Below are 20,031 nucleotides of genomic sequence, written 5' to 3' on the forward strand. Positions count from 1 at the left end.
TTTTTCAATCTGGTCACTTGCTATATTAGCATTATCCCCCAATTGTGGCAGGGTACATAAGAGGGCATCATTGAAGGTTTTGGAATTCAATTGAATACATTTCCTTCTCCTTGGTATATGTTCCGCTGTGTTATTGGAGAGTGTCCTCAGACATGGCATAGTGAAAAGTAGCGCAAAGTGATCTGACCAGGGGACTGCTAGTGGTCCCTAGACTTTAATTTTAGGAAAGTTAGTGTAGATTGGGTCTAAGATGTTACTCAGTTGGTGCGTCAGAGTAGAAACGCTGTGATAAATTCACCGTATCCAACTTATTGCAGAGCGCTAAGGCGTCTGGTGTGAGGGTCACATCCGAAGTGTATATCCAGGCCGCATAGGACTAATAGTTGTATGGCATAAGGCCGGTTGAACAATCTTTTCTGCCAAACTCAACGTAAATTGAGACGTGGGGCCATGCGGGCAGTAGATATAGAAGCCTGTGAGAGCTGCGTTTCCGGCTAATGTTAGCACAAATGAGATGGCTTTGAAATTGTCAATGCTGGCTTCCTTGATGGTACATTTAATAGTCAGCTTGTGAACAATGTCTATCCCCCCACCTCTTTTTAAGAGGTGATCTTGTCTAAAAATCCCATGGCCTTCTAGGTTGGCAAATATTAGGTGCTGAGGTATCACTAAGCACGTTTCGGTTAGAAAGAGGGCATTGGGTAGGTTCTCACTAATGCGTTCAGATATTTTGCAGTGTGGACATTTAGGTTGGAGGTGTTCTCACATTAGACTGCGCATGCAGCCTACAGCTAAAGTTGGAGCTAGATTTTTAAGTGATTTGGAAGAGCAGGGAAGTCTAGTTTGGGGATTAAAAGTGGCAGGGGTTCTGGCCCCTGGGCCCAGCCGGACGAGGATGGGCGAAGACGGGCTTGCCTTTGGCGCGCCTTCGGCCTGCCAGTAGCGCACCCGCTGCATGCGTCCATTGAAAGTAGTCGCCTCCAGGGACGAGACCCAATCTCCACCAGTCCAGCAAAAGCAGGGAGGGCGGTGAAAGCACACACCACGCCCTCCTGTCGTGAGCTGGATCAGGTATGGACGGGGTAGAAGAACCAAAACAGAGCCAGGCAACTCCGGCACTTAGGTGGTACAAGGAAAGTAAAGGTTTAAAAGGGAGTCAGGCACCTCCCAGCATTAAGTGCTACAAGAAAAGTAAAAATACTAGTGCACACACAAGCACAACAAAACACTCAACTGCAAGAGGTGCAAACACTTGTGGGGGGGATGGATTAAACTTTAAAACACTGCTCTTACTGGAGGTCGTGAATCTGGCACATCTGTGCCACGTCCATGTAAAGCAGCCACCTCCAGGAGTGTGGCCCAATCTCCATCAGTCCAGCGAGAGAAGGCGGGTGGTGAAAGCACACACCACGCCCTACCAGGTTCAGCACTCCAAGCCCCAGCTGGAGCAAAATCACAGAAGCAGACAGGCTCAGTGCCCTGAGCACTGATCAGCCTAGTCCCACAGACAGCCTCGACAAGAACATCAACAACTTAAACAAATGGATCAAGAAATGCACGGACTCCCTCGTACCCATCAGATCCAACAGGCAAAGTAGATGAGACAAGCAGTCCAGCTGGTACACAGAAGACCTTGGGGACACTGTCAAAAAGCTATAAAGGAAATGGAGAGCCAACCATGACACCATCGACCGAACTACCTACAATGCTGCACTCAGACATTATCACCAGCAAATTACAGACACCAAGAAGAAAGCACTAGTATACCACATTAAAGGAAGCTTGAACAGCTCCAAGGAGATCTTCTCGATCATCAAGTATTTCACCTTGCCTTAAGCCACTGTGAACAACATTGCTGTTTACCAACAACTCTGTGACAACCTAACCTATTTCTTCCACAGCAAAACTGCAAACATCTACAGCAACTTCACACACCTTCCCAACCCTAGAGAACTTATCGCTAACCTACCCACCACTAACCAAGACAGCCATCCTACCGATGACAACCCTCACCAGAAACAACACAGCAGTAATCATGCAAACCATCCACTCAGGGGCCCCAATGGACCCAAGCCCCCACCACATCTACAACCTAGGAACATCACCAATTAGCATCACCTTGACCCACATCATCAACATCTCCATCACATCTGCCACTTTCCTGGATGAAAGGAAACTTGCAGAAATCAATTCCATCCTCAGGAAGCCCAAAGCTAATGCGCATCAAATGAACAACTTCTGACCAATCTCCCTGCACCCCAATCCAGACAAAGGGATTGAGAAGACCATTAACAAGCAACTCACAACCCACCTCGAACTTCACCATCTTCTAGACAACACACAATCAAAAACCACAGCCCTGAAACAACACTCATCATAGCTACCGATGTCATTTGAAACATCCTGGACGAAGGAGAAACAGTGACCCTCATCCTGATCGACCTCACCACAGCCTTAGACACTGTCTCCTACAACACCCTCATCAGAAGACACCACAAGATTAGGATACAAGGATCCCCTCTCAAAAGCATCTCTTCCGGATCTCACTGGAAGAACCCAAAGGTTCAGGCTGCCACCCTTCACATCAGAGACCAAGAAACTGATATGTGGTGTCCCACAGGGATCATCTCTCAGCTCCACTCTTTTCAACATATACATGACACTGCTCACCAACATCATCCGGCCACAAGACATCACCGTCACCTCTTATGCCGATGACACACAACTCATCCTCTTCCTGACGGACAAGATAGACACCACCAGAACTAACTTTACCAACTGCATGAACGTGATAGCAAACTGGATGCGAAGCAATTGCCTGAAGCTCAATTCTGACAAGATGGAAGTACTGGTTTTCAACAACAAGACATCCCCATGGGATTCCGCCTTGTGGCCATCAGAACTAGGCCCAGCACCAACAGACCATGGAAGAAATCTAGAGTTGATCCTAGATAACAAGCTCAACATGGCAGCTCAAGTCAACGCAGTGTGCATCTCCTGCTTCCACATACTACCAGCAGCGGCAGGCATAGATAAGCGCGGTTGGGCAGGGTGCAGCCGGCAGATGACGGAACAGGTAATTTTTCTTTATTTAACTATACCTATTAAATCATCGACTCCCCCACACCCCACCGTGCTTACCTGGGCCCGTCGCCACTGCATACTACACATGCTGCAAAAGATCTTCAAATGGTTGCCTGAGAGCACCAGATGGACCTTCACACATGCATTCATCACCAGCGGCTGGACTAAGGCATCACTCTCTACGCCAAATCTCGAAACAACTCCTACACAGACTCCAGACCATCCACAAGACTCATACTCAACTTCCCACACTGCACCTTCAACACACCACACCTCAGGAAGCTTCAATGGCTCCCAATTCACAATCGCAGCCAATTCAAACTTCTCACACACACACATACAAAGCCCTACACAACACAGCGCCAGAATACCTGAACAGCTGCATACACTTTCAACAACCTACCAGACACCTATGCTCTGCCTCACTCGCACACACATCCACAAAAGCAAAGTTTGAGGTTGCTCATTCTCCTACATCTCACCCAAGACAAGGAGCAACCTCTTTTGACACATCAGAGCCTTCTCCTCACTTATTGAGTTCTGCAAGAAGCTGAAGACCTGGCTCTTCATATAAGCACGTTGGAACCACACACCTACACACCTTGCCCAAACCCCTGTATACCCTTTAGGGTGATTAGTGTGCTATACAAATGAACATAAAATGTGTGAGAGAGGAAGTGTGTTGGATTTGGCCCTTTTTGCAGGGTCATCCCAGAATTTTTTGCCTTCCTCCGGTCTTTTTTCTGACCTGTTTTGGTGGTTTAAGGACTCTGGGCACTTTATCACTGCTGTTCAGTGCTAAAGTGCATATGATCTCTATGGTAAACTTGGTAAGATTGGTATACACCTGTTTGGCGTAATTAATTTACCTGTCAGTCCCTTGTACAGTAGTATCCCATATACACAGGGCCAGTAAATTAAATGCTACTGGTGGACTTGCAGCGCTGCTTGCACCACCCACCAAAGTAGCCTTTCAAACCTATCTCAGGCCTCTGCCACTGCAGGGCCAACGCGCGCAGTGACGTGCCACAGAAAGTGGTTGCCACGTCTGTGACTCCCTTTTACTACATATCAGTCACCCCTAAGGCAGGCCCTAGCTAGCCCTGTAGGCAGGGTGCGGTGTAGGTAAAAGGAAGAACATGTGCCTTGACTATTTGGCATGTGCTGGTAGTGACAAACAGCCTATTTGGTTTCTCACTGCTGTGAGGCTGTCCTCTCATAGGAATGAATTGGGGATTCTCTGATATGTGCTTCAGTGGTAATTCCTGACATGAGAGGAGTAGCGTGATCAAGGTTGGTATGTTTGGAATAGTGGTGGTAAATGATGCGTACTGGTGTTCACGGATTTATTATCACTATTTTAGAAATGCCACTTTTAGAAGTAGGCAATTCTGTGTGCTATGTGTCTTTGTGCCTGCCTGTTGTGTATTGACTGTCTGGCCTTGGAGTGACAGGGGCTGAGAGGTGCAGTCGCCCCAGAGAGTCTGGATGAGTCAGCGCTCGGCTGAATAGGCCTGATCTGCATTTGGAGTAGTGGGAGGAGTAGCACTTGAACCTGAATTGGGCTGAGCCTGCCTTCCACAATGCTGGCTCCGCCCCCCTGTGGTGTGTCTGAGGCCAGGGTCTACACTACCAATAGAGTGTTGTGCACTTGACAAGTGCCCCCCAGAACTGGTTTGAACTGGTCACATAGCCCTGTGCCAGGGGGAAGAACAAAGACACTTGGTGTTGCTTGGAACAGAAGACTGTGAAGGACGAGGAGGAACCGCCATGGAACTGGGCTGCAAGAAGTACTGACCTGCTGCCTTTTTGGGGCTGGGGGGGGACTACCACACTGCCTACAGGAATCCTTGTGCTGGTCTCCCTGGGGAAACATTGCTGGTGTGCCCCTGTGGTCTCCCATGACTTTGTGGCTTGACCCGTGGGGTTCTGATACAGCGCGTGGGGAGCGCTGTATTGTTATCCCCTATTGTTGCGGGGCACATGAAGGAGCGCTGAGCAGGCCCCGATCAGGGAGAGCAGCATCAGAGTGTTTGCTGGCGTGAGGAACCCTGCGGGCAGCAGCACTACATAATTTGGAGTGCTGGATGCCAGGCAGAGGAAGCCTGGTTGTGGGTGGGGCTCCTGCGATGATGAGGAGAGCCCCACGTGTTGCCTGACCCTGTTGGGGGCAGTGGTAAAGTTGAACCGGAACCTTGCGGGCTTCCCGGGCAACAAGAAGAAGGACTAGAGCCTCACGGACTCCATTCTGCAGCCTCCCGCCTCTCTCACCTGTTGAGGGAGAGGCAAGCCACGAGCCATGGCAAGTCTCATGGACGCCCCCCCCCCCCCTGTTTCCAGAGTCGGCCCGAGTGAGGGGGCCGGTGCGGGTGGGCCAAGGCCCTGTTGGTGCAGGCACCGTAGCTGTTGTCCCCCCCCATCCCCCCCGGGTTGTTTTGTGGCACTGTGCTTAGGGAGTGTGGTGGCAGCTGTGCCGCCAGATAACGGGCAGCTGCTGGAGAGCTACACACCTTGGCTTGAGCCCTGGCTTTGGAAACGGGCATTGTGGGGAGAGCTCAGGATGGGCCGCTGAGGATAAGACTAGACTGCCTGATGGTCGCCCCTATGTTTTGGTTTGACATAATGCAATTAGGTGATGTGTGCACCTTATAAGTGATTATCGTGCACTGTTGATGGGGTTTACACCTGATGTTTCTTCCTAGGGTGTACACTGCTAGTAGTTACTAGGGTGCACGTAATGATGTTTAGGCATAATGTGGTGTGCTAAGGGCAGTCCTAGCCAGTAGTTACTGGTTATGCTTTCTGTAAGGTGTTTATAACAGTGGCCCGATTGGCCTGGTGATTTATGCAAGTACCTGTAAATACATGACAAGTGCCTGGTGGCACAGTGTATTTATGTGATGTGCTCTAATGTGTTTCATGGATAATACAAAGGCTATTTTTATAGAACCTTGTGTGAAATTCCTTTTGTGGTGTGCCTAGTGTGTCGCTGCTGTGCGAGTGTGTTGCGCAAATGCTTTACACATTGCCGCTGGGATAAGCTTGACTGCTTGTGCCAAGCTACCAAGACGATGAACAGGGATTATCTTCAGCGTGTAACTCCCTCGCCCTGAGTAGAGTGGTGGTTTCTGCCTAGCTTAGGCGCATGCCCTAGCCAACCAGAAATCCCATTTCTAACCATTTGTTTCTTGATTCAAAGACTCTTTGTGGTTGTCTGATCTGTACCTGCTCTCAGCACAGAGCTGTAGCGCTCTGCTGTGCAGCACAATTTAAAAGGTAAGATCATGTTTTCATTGGTGGAAAAGATAGTGGATAGAAATGACAGGCAGTGTTATGTTTACCTGATGGCTTGATTCACAAAATCCATTAATTAGTTGCACAATAGTCAAAACTTTTGCCAAACTTCCCTTGAATGCAAACTCTCAAACTCCCTCTAAAGTGATACTGAATTCCTACCAACTTCTCGTCAATATTACTTGGTTCATTTATTTATAATTACACTAATATCCCCAAACATTTTTGGAGGAGAAGCATCAAACCCTCCAGTAAAGAGGACTCCAAATCCTACACAGATTTACCCAGCTTTACTGAGCTCTTGCAATTAACAATTGCCCCTTTGGCACTACATTTACCAAATATTTTTGAAGAGTGAACCTGGAAAATACTGTCTATCGAAAATTAGACAGAAACAGTTTGCGAATTACCGTGTCTAATTGTGATATCAAGTTTATTTAAATAATATTTTTGTTGCTATCTTTCTAACAGACCTGAATATTAATATGTCCTACCAAAGTTTAAATATTGCTCCCCATTGCATCTGATAGGCAACATTTCCTTTATCACCCTCACAACCTTGAGGGTCTCAGCTCGTGTGTCCAAGAGGAGCATTTTCAGTCCTTTACAAATCTGTCCCATGTGATATTCTATTTCTATCATTTGTTTCATATGAATATACCTTAATGGTTCGTTGTCCCAGTAATGCAAGTGGATAATAGTGAATTACCTTTTCAGATACGTGGGTGCTTGTTGAAGAGTAGTTTTGCAGATCTAAGGATTTATGCCACAATCATGTCCATCTCTGCTTAGTAATTATTTAGGTATCATAGGCTTGATGTTAAGACTGCTTTATTTTTGTAGAACCCACCCCTATATTTTCTACACTTATTCTTTAAATACTGTCCTTTAAATCGTGCTGCTGCATTAAAACCATGTTGATTTGATGGGATTAGGACATTTTTATTGTCTATCAGAAAGGGAAACTTATAGATTGCTGTAAAATAATGTATAATACTGTCAGGTGTCTTTGTCAGTTGCAGTTAGACTTGGCATCTTTTGGCGTGTTTCCCCCGAGTTTTTGCTTTCTGACCTCCCTGTTTTGACACTGTTTTTGCCGGCATAGCGTTTCTGCTCACTTTTCGCACTGCTGATCAGGGGTAAAGTGCAAGTGTTCCTGTGGTAAAGCGTGTTATGGATTGGTGTTTCCATAATTGGATATTTGATTTACACTGAGTGTGCCAGGGCCTGTGAATCAAATGCTACTCGTGGGCCTGCAGCACTGATTGTGCCACCCCTGTGAGTAGCCCTGAAAAGGTACCTCAGACCTGCCATTGCAGAGTCTGCGCGCAGTTTGTAACTGCCATGTCGACTTGGCCAGTGCACGCACTTAAACACACAAGATGATGGACGGAATGTTGCCCATTGGCAAAACATTCACCCCCAGTCACAGATCTGGGCTTAATCCATCGTTATTTTGCTCACCACGCCACCCCAGTTAAGACATAGCCATATGCAAATCAGTCTTGACCCTGTGCCTCATGGGAACAGTCCAGCCCGAACTGCCAAGCCATGTCTTCGCTGGAACAGAATCAAGCATCCTAGGACCGGTTTCAGGGTTTCACCCCTCTTCAGCCAGGATAGCTTGACTCCAGTGGCGTAGTGAGCACGGGACCCACGTCTGGGCATACCCTTCCCACATAGGGCGAACAGCAAAACACACAAGATGATGGACGGAATGTTGCACATTGGCAAAACATTCACCCCCAGTCACAGATCTGGGTTTAATCCATTTTTATTTTGCTCACCACGCCACCCCAGTTAAGACATGACCATATGCAAATCAGTCTTGAACTTGTGCCTCATGGGAACAGTCCAACCCGAACAGCAACATTCCGTCCATCATCTTGTGTGTTTTGCTGTTCGCCCTATGTGGGAAAGGTATGCCCAGACGTGGGTCCCGTGCTCACTACGCCACTGGAGTCAAGCTATCCTGGCTGAAGAGGGGTGAAACCCCGAAACCGATCCTACGATGCTTGATTCCGATCCAGAGAAGACATGGCTTGGCAGTTCGGCTGGACTGTTCCCATGAGGCACAGGGTCAAGACTGATTTGCATATGGCCATGTCTGAACTGGGGTGGCGTGGTGAGCAAAATAACGATGGTTTAAACCCAGATCTGTGACTGGGGGTGAATGTTTTGCCAATGTGCAACATTCCGTCCATCATCTTGTGTGTTTTGCTGTTCGCCCTATGTGGGAAGTGAATGCCCAGACGTGGGTCCCGTGCTCACTACACCACTGGAGTCAAGCTATCCTGGCTGAAGAGGGGTGAAACCCCGAAACCGGTCCTACGATGCTTGATTCCGGTCCAGAGAAGACATGGCTTGGCAGTTCGGGCTGGACAGTTCCCATGAGGCACAGGGTCAAGACTGATTTGCATATGGCCATGTCTGAACTGGGGTGGCGTGGTGAGCAAAATAACAATGGTTTAAACCTAGATCTGTGACTGGGGGTGAATATTTTGCCAATGTGCAACATTCCGTCCATCATTTTGTGTGTTTTGCTGTTCACCCTATGTGGGAAGGGTATGCCCAGACGTGGGTCCCGTGCTCACTACGCCACTGGAGTCAAGCTATCCTGGCTGAAGAGGGGTGAAACCCCGAAACCGGTCCTAGGATGCTTGATTCCGGTCCAGGGAAGACATGGCTTGGCAGTTCGGGCTGGACTGTTCCCATGAGGCACATGGTCAAGACTGATTTGCATATGGCCATGTCTGAACTGGGGTGGCGTGGTGAGCAAAATAACGATGGATTAAACCCAGATCTGTGACGGGGGGTGAATGTTTTGCCAATGTGCAACATTCCGTCCATCATCTTGTGTGTTTTGCAGTGCACACACTTGCCAGTCCCTAACCTTCCTTTTTCTTACATGTCAGGCACCCCTAAGGTAGTGTTGTGTGTAGATTTAGATTCCGTAGATAGGTTTCCCGATTTATGCCCTTATATAGGTACAATTCATATTGCCCTTATTTGGACATAGAAATCCGGCCCTTATTTAGACATTGTCCGTACAAACCAAATACAGGCATGGCCACCTACATCCGTCCATCCACGTCACAACGATTTCTTGAAAAACCAGACCCTTAAGCCTTAAGGAACTTCCCCCAGCTTGAACATTGATTTCTCCAAGAACTCATTACGTATGCATGAACATCTATTCCTTAGGGGTTCATTCATGACGTTCCTCTGCCCGACTTTTATGTCAATGCTAGAATTCCTAAACAACTTCAAGGTATAAATATACCTGCACTTGCCCTAGCAAACCACGGTTCCCGGAAGATTCGATCCGACCCAGACCACGCAGTTCGCCATGGCAAGTTCGGAAGGAGATCGAGTTCCAGCCTGATGCACTGACCAGATGCTGTCATCCTCTTCGCAGAGGATCCAGCTCCAGTGCTTTCTGACTTCCCTTGCGGGGGGTTAGACTATCGAGTCCAGAAAAGAGATTCCAACCTCTCTCATTCTCAGGTATGGAGCTGACTAGAACTTAGAGAAACTTTTGGCAACTCTTGGCTAATCTAAAATATAGCTAGCTATACTTTAGAAACAGCACCTACTTCAAACCTCGTACTACACTTAGGTTAGGTACACTGGGGTAGAACAATTTAGAAGCATCAGATGAGTATCACATTTTAGGCTGTGTTATTTATGTATGTATTTTAATTAATATATGTCATAGCTACAAACCATGCTATTGCAGTATTATTTTATCTTACTGCTAACTCTGTACATGTTGTACTTCGGAGTCTGTCTTACGATTGTAGCAATTCATATCTCTTGCACGAGACATAAGACTGTTCAATTAAACCCCTTTTTATTGAAACGCCCGTCTCTCTATTTCTGTGTAACTCTGTAGAAACGAAGCATGCACGATTGACTGAGTGAAACTGTTATCTATTGTTTCCACGGTTCTGAGATTGTTCCGACTTTATGGGAAACAAAGTTTTCATGTTTATGCGGTTGTCACACACGCACAATTAAGTTTAATATACTCGATAGAGACATACTGACCTCAGTCCTATGTAAAATCTATAGTGTATGCTATTCCAATGCGCAGAGCCTATCAGGGATATAGGAACTACACTATAGTAGGCCCAAGGTACCCCTGTTGGCAGGGTGCAGTGTATGTGAAAGGTAGGACATGCCCTGGTGTGTGTGGCACGTCCTGATAGTAAACTACAGCCAATTTCGTTTTTCACTATTGCAAGGCTACCTGTTCCCCATAGGACAGAATGGGAGGTTTGTTTATAATATCTTATAAACATAACTGGCCCGGTGAATTAGGTAGAAAAATAAAGTTTGGTATGCCTGAACACAGAATCTAAAGATGCATCTTTAAGTGAAGGTGATTTTTACATTCTGTGTTTGAAAATACCACTTTTAGAAAGTAGGTATTTTCTTGGGTTTTGGAAGACGGAAGGATGGAGGGGCAGGAGTGGGTCCAGATAGTCTAGGTGGGTCAGGAAAGGGCTGAATAGACCTGGGCTGCAATGGGGGAAGTGGGAGGAGATTTCCTTGCACCTCACAGGGCCTGGTCTGCTTCTGACAATGCCATCTTCACCTCCTGCCAGGAAATCACACCAGAGAAGGCAGAACTGATTCTGGCAGGACACAGACACTCTCTGCCTAAGAGATCAAAGGATTTTTGGATATAAATATTGGGGCCCAGACCCCTGAACTTTCGAACTCTTTGGACCAAGAAGACTATCAAGAAGAAGAGCCGGAGAAGCTGTGAGGAGGAACTACTACTGTGCTGTGTTGGCCTTCAGTGGCTGCTTCTGTCTTGGGCAGTGAAAGAAATGGACTGAACTTTCTGCAATCTACTTTGTGAGTTTCTCCAAGGGCTTGAGGTAGAGCTTGCCCCCTGTTAAAGAAGTTTCAGGAACAGCAAAGACTTTAAGCTCTTCTGCCCTCACCACTGGGGACTGTGTGTGTTGTGCTGCAACAGAATAAAAGCAACCCGACGAAGTCTACGACGCCGCTGCCAACTCCTTGTCCTGAAGGCACCGCAGAGGGCACCGCCGCAATGCCACACCGTGACCCTGGTCTAACTGACGCTGCCTGCTGACGCCACCACAGAGCCGCTACTCACACCGCGACCTGTGGGCACCGCACTCCGCACCGCCTCGCTTCATGCCGAAATCGACGCTGCTGCTTGCACCGTGGTTCAAGGGCACTGCTCGTAAAGTTACACAATGCACCGCCTTCATTCCAGAGTGCAGGCAGTGCATTGCGTCTTACCCCAGCCTAGAACCTTTTCAGAGTAGCAAACAACAATGGATGCCAAAGACGGGAGGATGGCGTGCTAATGTAAATGCCACGCGTGTTAAATGTTCAATGTAATCAGAGGGCATTGCCTATACTGTATCTTAAAGACACCAAAGGATACACATTATGCCCTTAATCTCCTAACCCCATACTCAGTGTTTTGCCTTGTTCCATTCAATTTGGTCATTCAACCCAATTTGGTCGCTTCTCTCTTGAAAAATCCAACGTGCCTCTTTAGAAGCCAAAAGGCCCTCAATGTTCTGTGGGTCTCCTACTATTTTCTCAAGTATTACCCAGGTGAATGTGTGTTTCTTCTCATGACAATGTTGTACCATTTTTGTTGTAAACTTCCCTGTTCTAATCGTGCTGAGATGTTCCTGCACTCTAACTTTAATCTTTCTCGTGGTAAGACCTATATACTGTAGATCACATTGACAAGTCAGCCTATACACCACATTCGTGGTATTACAGTTACTGAAGCGTCTCAAATACCATATCTTTCCTGAATTTAAAACTACACTCAATGTCTTCCTAGTCAGAGTACACAATGAACATGACCCACATGGATAGTGCCCTGGGGGAACCGTTGTCTCTTTTGATTTCTGAAAAGTTTCTACCCGAGTATGCACAAGTTTGTCTTTTAAATTGCTAGAACTTTTAAACGCAAATCTCGGTGGTGGCATTGTGAATTCCTTCGTAGACAATAATGACCAATGTTTTCGTATTGATTGTCGAATACGTGTTGCTAATGGATCAAAAGTCATTACCACGGGCACACATTCTTCTTTTGCCCTTTCATTCTTTTCAAGCAGCACACTCCGTGGAGTGTTTATCACTCTTTTTCTTGCTTGTCTGATACAGTATAGGCAATGCCCTCTGATTACATTGAACATTTAACACGCGTGGCATTTACATTAGCACGCCATCCTCCCCTCTTTGGCATCCATTGTTGTTTGCTACTCTGAAAAGGTTCTAGGCTGGGGTATGACGCAATGCACTGCCCGCGATCTGGAACTGTTGGATATTAAGAGAAGATGCCATGCATTAATGACAAGCTGGATGGCATGTGTTTGTACGAATGCATACAGTATGAAACAGTAATCTGTATCATATTTTTAAACTTGATGAGTTTCGAAGAACAGTTTGGCGTATAAGATAGTGTTTGAGATAACAGAGATGAGTTTTTTGATCGATAAATATAGACAAACTGGATAAAGTTCTATAATTTAAATAGAAAATTTAAATAAAAATAAAAATAAAAATAAAAATGAGAGTGCGTAATGATCTGTGAATTTGGTATAGATGCAGAGAACAATGAAAAATGCTGGCCTGTATGTACTAAAAAAACGAGTTGGATAGGTTCCGTTTTGTGGAAAAAGGGAGTGCATAAGTATCAAATGAATAGAAACAATCTCGATGTAAGATGGCGACTATCGCCACAGCAGGGCGAAGTCACTGGTTGCTTCACGCGAGAGTATAGAAATGTAGGTGCCTGCCCGCGGAAACCAAACGGTGGAGACAAGAAGCTCCGTGAGGCCCCGGGTGGTAAGAATGGATGTTTGTTGTGAATAGAGTCGTTTCAATGTCCAGCGTCTCGTTGTATGTGGCAGAGACGAGCGGATGAAATGATCTTGTTACAAACATGGGTACTTTATGAGAAATGTTAAATAAGGGTATTTGTGAAGAGAGTTTTCTTCCATGTTCAGCATCTCGTTTTTACGAAGCAGAGAGGTGTAGATGAAATGATCTCGTTACGAACATCGAAATTCTATGAGAGATGTTAAATAATGGTAGTTGTGCCCCTGTAATGTTTTTAAGCGTGGCTGTTTTGAATAAGGAAACAATCCGATAGGAAGGTACTAAATACCGAATTTGGAGAGTATTTGGTGAACTATGACAAACATTTAAGGGATGTGTTGAGACCCCGTTTGCCCTTGAAGTAGGTTTTTATGGTGGTCTGATATATGAAGGAATATAAGCGGTTTGTGATTAATTACATGCTTTGTTATTCCTAGATTTGCATTACAGCTGAATGCGAATCCAATTGTGAGGACCCATATATGGAGTTTAATGTGTGACCTATAAAACCGAGCCGGTACGAGGAAGTGTGGCTCAGTAAGGGTAAATTACACATCCTTGTCAGAGAGTTCTTCTCCTTCAATTTTGAAAAGTCTACCATTTGTAGAGAATTGGATGTTTTTAATGAAGTTGTGTGTCTGTTTTTACTTTTGCCAGTCCCCGTAAAAAGTTTTTGAAGTGTCCTTAACTGGTGCCAGGCGACCGTATTTGCCCTGAAGAAATTGCCTAAAATCGTTGTGGCGATGAAACATGTTGGCACAGTATAATGGTATGCATGACAAGCAACCTTTTTAATTTGAATAAGGTGCACAGAGAAAGAATAATAAAGTTGGTCTTGTGAAAAGTGCATCCTTCTTCAATTTTATATTCACTTTGGTCGCATCATGGGATGTGATTGATTCACTATCTAACACCACATTTTGTTTGTTTTTTGGACACTTTATATATAATTTTTTTATAAGCGAGATGACATCCAATGATGATTTTGGTCAGGGGAGATAAAAAGTGGGGACTGTCATTTGTAACAGAAAATTGTAGTTTTCTTTTTTTTTTAAATTGAAGGTGAAAATCTAATGGTGACTACCTCATATTAAAAAAGAGAGGCGTATATGGTACAAAAGAAGTATGTATCCACACCGCAGCTTATCGTGATACTTTGTTTTGATACCTTCAGAGACCCAGTCTATTTTTGTATTGACATTGTTTGAGTGGAGGGCGACTTGGTGTCTTTTTTTCCCTCTATAGCTCCTAGATGTTTGCAAGAAAACTAGCCAGACATAAGCAACGGATTTACCCAAACCTCACTTTAAGCATTAGTATACCATAGGTCATCCACAGATATAGCTAAAAGCTGTCAGCAGGTAAGACCTAAAAAGCCTGTTTGTGACCCTGGAAGAAATACAGACTGCAGGGGATGTTTTTTAACATGAAGACCTTTCACCATTCTAGATATGGCATCCAGAGAATGTCATTTTTTTGTAAACTATAGAGGAAACAGCTTCATGGAGAAAGTTTCCTCAGAACAGGTTTCCATAAATGTGCTTTTCTCCATAATCACATTCAACCATTTGAAAGCCTCAGAAGGGACTTTCTAGTTTTGGTGCAATTTTTGAGATCGGGCCACTGGATGGCTCCTTAGTGAACTAAACTGTAATAGTAAAAATAACAATTTTTATTCACAATGCGATTTTATCCAAAATGCTTCATATAGTAAATGTATATATATAATTAGCTCTAACCAATAGAAACTGATATTCACCTCATCCATCTCAGAATGATAAAAGGCTGATTTGACCCTGTTGGGAATAACACGAGCAAGCACTGATTTGATAAAAGTATGAGGTAGATGCCTTCAAAGGCGGCACTTTACTGGCTACACTGAGTGCCTCATTACAAGTAGTCTGGGTTAAGGCGTAGTGATAGTGGGGCTGGAATTTACAATTCTGACTGGTACCTTCCATATTAATCCCAGCTATTGCTAGTTATTCACACCAAATGGAGAATAACATGCCAACCCAGTATTTTCAGGTTCAAAACCACACATGGATCCCCATTTCAGGCTAAATAACGAGCCCTTTATCTTTCCGCAGGTGGTAACCAGGAGTGGGGGGTCGGTGTGGTGAAGCGGAAGTAAAGGATGGTGTCCAGGGCCAACAGAAATTGCAGCTAGGCTAGGAGAATCATTCCATGGTCATCCCTATGGAATGGCAGTGGTCGGGTGGGGATCAGACTATGAAACTGGGCACTGTAAAGATGCACCCGGTAATCCAATGTGCAGGAAAGTATTTTTAAAATTGCCTGAGGCATTATCCGTGGGCACACGCCTACGAACAACTTACAACAAGGACCTTAGTGGTATTTAAAATAGATAACCGGGACTGATCTGATAAAGTAATGGCGGTGTTGGTCCATGATAGGATGCTCAGTCTTACATATGCGCCAGTAAACGAAAAACATGTAAAAAATAAATTCAGGAACTCATTAACAATGAAATTCCAACATCTGCACAAGATGATCTTCGTGACTTAAAGCATGGGGTACAGGCTTCAAGGTTGAAATCTGGGGATCAGGAAGTTGATGAAAGCATGTGTCCAGTTTAAATAGGACCTTGCCTCGCACAACACAGACATCTCACCTCTGAAAATTTAATGAATGATCAACCCAACTTTCACCTGAGCTTTCCAAATAATAGAGAAATATAGTATCAAAGTTTGACTATCTTTGTTTTTCCTGTACAGTTATGATTTTAAATTAAATAGGTTACTATTCTTATCTTCTTGTGTGCAAATTAAGCACGCCACTGAGGAAAACAGACTACTTAAGGTGAACTTCTGAGTAACCACGATCACACAAGGGGCCGAATTCAGAAAGGTAACGCTCACTTTTGAGTGAGTTTACACATTTGAGTATGTTTACTAATAGTCGGTATTCACAAACAGTGACTGTAACTTACTAAGAGTAAAACAGTAGTAAGTCACACACTACACATGGCCAACCACTCGTACTGGAACTTCTTCTCATAGAAAATTATGGAGGTAGGGACGTAAAATAAAACCACATAGGAAAAAAAAAAATATATATATATATATATATATATATATATATATATTCTTTTTTATTTTTATTTAATTTTTTTTTTAATAACAGTTTAAATTTAAGATAATGGAAAAATACATTTTATTCAAGAAATATTTTAATTAGTTTTAATTCACTCTAATATTTCATTATGCACATTAAAATATTTGTTTCAGAGGGTATTTATTTTTTTATTTAAACTTTAGAAAAATAATTTTAATTTAATATATTTGCATTAATTAATGTTTTGCTTCAAAATAAATTTGATAGTGATGTAGCTATTTTTTCACATTTAAAGCACATATATAAAATCAATTTACATGATTATTTAACCTAAAACTATCTAGAATATTTATTTTTTAGTCAAATACATTTCTTATTGTTCTCTGTACTTTACCATAGGACGACCCCACAGTTTTAAGTTGTGTTGCAGTTGCCATTGTGTCTTTTAGTTGTATATTACACTTTGTGAATACTGAAAAGTAATAAACTTACTCAAATTGTAAACTTAGTCAAAAGTGGAGGTTACCTTTGAAAATCATGCCCAAGATGTGCAATGACATAAAGAAAATAACAGCACAGGTTAATGTGGAATCACAGGACTGCAGAGAGTCAGGCTCTGACATAGGTGTGTTAACCACAACTTGAACACAGGTTATAATCCCTGTTTTACAAACACTTAAATAAGAAATAAAAGAGCTAAATATAACAGAAAAAACATAAAATGTAACCAAGGAGCTACTAGTTAAAAGAGGGCTACAAAAGAAAACAATTGTGGCTAAATTAAGACAGCGCAGTCTGTATTTCTTTGCCATTAAATCTGTGGCCTAGTGGTATATTGATGTGTATATATATATATATATATATATATATATATATATATATATATATATATATATATCCTCCAAAACCTGCTCCAAATAAAGAACAGGACAGACACGGCTAAGGATCCCTTTAGAACATCTTAATTCAGACACGGTTTGGCATACTGAACGCATTGCAACCGCGATTCCGTCCTTTTCCAACAAAAATATATATGTGTGTGTGTGTGTGTGTGTGTGCGTGCGCGTGCGTGTGTGTGTGTGTGTGTGTGTGTTTTTTTGCAGTTTTTTATAGCACAAACTTCGCCCAAAGGAACTGGAGCGCTTTACATGAGCAACAGTTACATTACACAAAGTCTTCCTTTTTTTTTTATGCACAGGGAAATTAAGTGATTTGCCCACAATCACAGGATGCTCAGCCGAGACACAAATCTTGTCCCCATTTCTAAAATAGGCAGCTCTGGCCATGAAACCACAACCTCTCCCCAATGACCACAGGTTTAAAGAGAACCAGAAGCCAGTGAAGATGAGTGTCAGACGTCCTAGAAAGAACACCAGTGAAAAGAGAAAGCAGCCCTTCCACCGCTCCTGTGCAGAAAAAAGGTCCAGGGATGGCTCTTTAATTTTCGGAGAGGATTATGGTGGCATTACAGAGGAGTTCAAAACAAGTTTGAGGAAGACATCGTTTGGTTGAGTCAAGAATTCAGATTGGAGTGTGGGGAATGACAAATTTGGGAGAGTACAGAATAGAAAGTATGCCCGGGCACACAAATAAACGTGGTCCTCCTTAGCAACTCACATAGCTAAAAAGTGGCCCCCATTAGTGAATCTGATAGCTAAAAAAGGAGCCCATGTTTGCAATTTGGGGCAGTTTTAAACTTATAAAGACACGCTGTAAAAGGATTTTGCAATGCCTGGAAGACTGCCTGTATTTCAGCTTGCTGCAGGCAATGTTTATTTTAATATCCGGGAAATCAACAGTAAAAACCGGACAAGCAGACCATAAAACAGGCCCACAAACAGCCAAAAAATCATCCCACCCACTGACCTGTGAGACCAGCCCACCAGGCACTGCCTGATTGCCCCATAGGCCAGTCCGACCCTGGTCAAGGACATTCTGTGCCAGGAATGGTCTGTGAAATCAAGTATATATGTAGTTTATACAGTTTCATGTCTTTGGCAGGTGGTAGCTATCCTCCATGGTGTCGGTTGATGGCTGAAAGTTGGGACACGTTGTGTACAAATGTTCCAAAGTGGATCATTTGACCAGCATTGAACTCTTGCTGTTGGCACAGAAGCAAAGGGCTGGACGACCTTCTTGTTGACCCGCGAGTCATTCATTCGGTTACTCACTGTCACACGCTGCAGTCCCGGCCGGACTCAGAGCTTACTCACCAGAAAAACAGCAGCGGAACGCTCAACTATCTGAAATCGTCTTTTTATGAGAGACGAAAGAAGAGAGCTCTTTCTACCATTACATTATTTAAGAATCAATTTAAAATGTGAATGTAAAAGATGCAAATGAAAAAAAAATAGTCAGAATGAAAAAATTGTTCAGACGATACATTTTGGAGTCAAACAGACATCTTCTCTAAGAAGCAGTAGTACGGAAAGGCTGGTGGGTGTCTTGTCACCCGGGGAATGCAGGAGGCGTACATTCTAGTTTACTCCTCAGGGGTGTGGCACGTACCTTTGCTTTGGTATGCAGCTGAAGTTTCCCATTCTCTCGGACACTTGTCTGCAGCTCTGGGTTTTGCGTCTTTTAATGTGTTTCTCTTCTCTCTCACATCCTGAGCGTCCGCGCTGTTTGTTGCACCCAGAAGCCCCTGCGCCCCTCCCCGCTTCCCCTCTATGCTCGTACTATCAGGCGGAGATGCGAAAGGTGGTGCGGTTGTGGACAGCGCGCAGACCGCACATACATGCAGAGCGCCCCAGATGAACCGAGTGCACAGCCGGGCTCCCCGGCGAGGAGGAAGTGAACAGGAAGTGAAGGGAGATGTACAGAGTGTATCATTTCCTGAGATGCAGGCACGATAGACGGTGCACGGCCAATAGGACCTTGTCTCGCACAACAAAGACATCATATCTCTGACTAACTAGAAATGAATGACCAACCCTACTTTCTCCTGAGCTTCCCAAACCGAAGCAGCAGAGTATGAAAGTACAGCTTTCGATTGGTATTTGACCCGAGTCTGCCCCCAAAATATTCCTCATTGGCCAAATCTTAAGTCCCTAGCCAAAGCCGAATGGATGCTGTGATTTGTCCAATGCAAGTCATAACAAGCATTGACAATGCCAGTAGGCCTGGTTAAAAAAGGAATGTTGAATGGTAATGTAAAGCATTACAAGTCGATAAAACGGGTCTGGGTATGTATTTGTGTGGAAGTAAAGAACTGTAGAATAATATTGGAGGAGGTTATAAGGTCAATGAAAGTCACACTGTCAAGCCAGACCTACAAATCTATGTAGGTTAGCGACTGCCCTACTTCCATATGTGCTGTTGCCAGAGAAAAACAGCACAAGCTAGTTATCTAAGACACTTTAATAGTATTGCTATGTTATGTTTGTGCTCCTGAAAGCTCACGCTCAGTCAACTGAATAAATGAACAAAATTATCACAGCTGTGGGAAGGACAAGCACTTTTTTGTGGAAGCACACAACTTATGCCCAATCAAAACATGTTCTCCTGATCTCAACATGTGGGCGGAGCAAAAGCCTTTCTCCAGTTGATACTCACATAAATGCCTAGCGACAAGTACTCTGTCAAGCCAGAACATATCTACTCCTGGCTCCCAACATGTGGGCGGAGTCGAAGTCCTTCTCCTGGCGATACTCACGTAACTGAATGGCGACAGGTGTGCTGTCAAGTCAA

At 44.3% G+C, this 20,031-nt stretch overlaps 1 protein-coding gene across 1 annotated transcript in view; it reads right to left on the reverse strand.

Moving 5' to 3' along the window:
• The window catches only part of LOC146801705 (uncharacterized), a 46,797-nt gene extending 27,665 nt beyond the window's left edge, over positions 1-19,132 (reverse strand). Inside the window, exon 1 of the mRNA XM_085621166.1 lies at positions 18,850-19,132. Coding sequence (XP_085477292.1) covers positions 18,850-18,881 — 32 coding nt within the window. The 5' untranslated portion in view covers positions 18,882-19,132. The remainder of the gene's footprint in view (positions 1-18,849) is intronic.
• Positions 19,133-20,031: the final 899 nt, after the last annotated feature.

The sequence above is a fragment of the Triturus cristatus genome, chromosome 8, assembly GCF_964204655.1.
Source record: "Triturus cristatus chromosome 8, aTriCri1.1, whole genome shotgun sequence".
Classification (NCBI taxonomy): domain Eukaryota; kingdom Metazoa; phylum Chordata; class Amphibia; order Caudata; family Salamandridae; genus Triturus; species Triturus cristatus.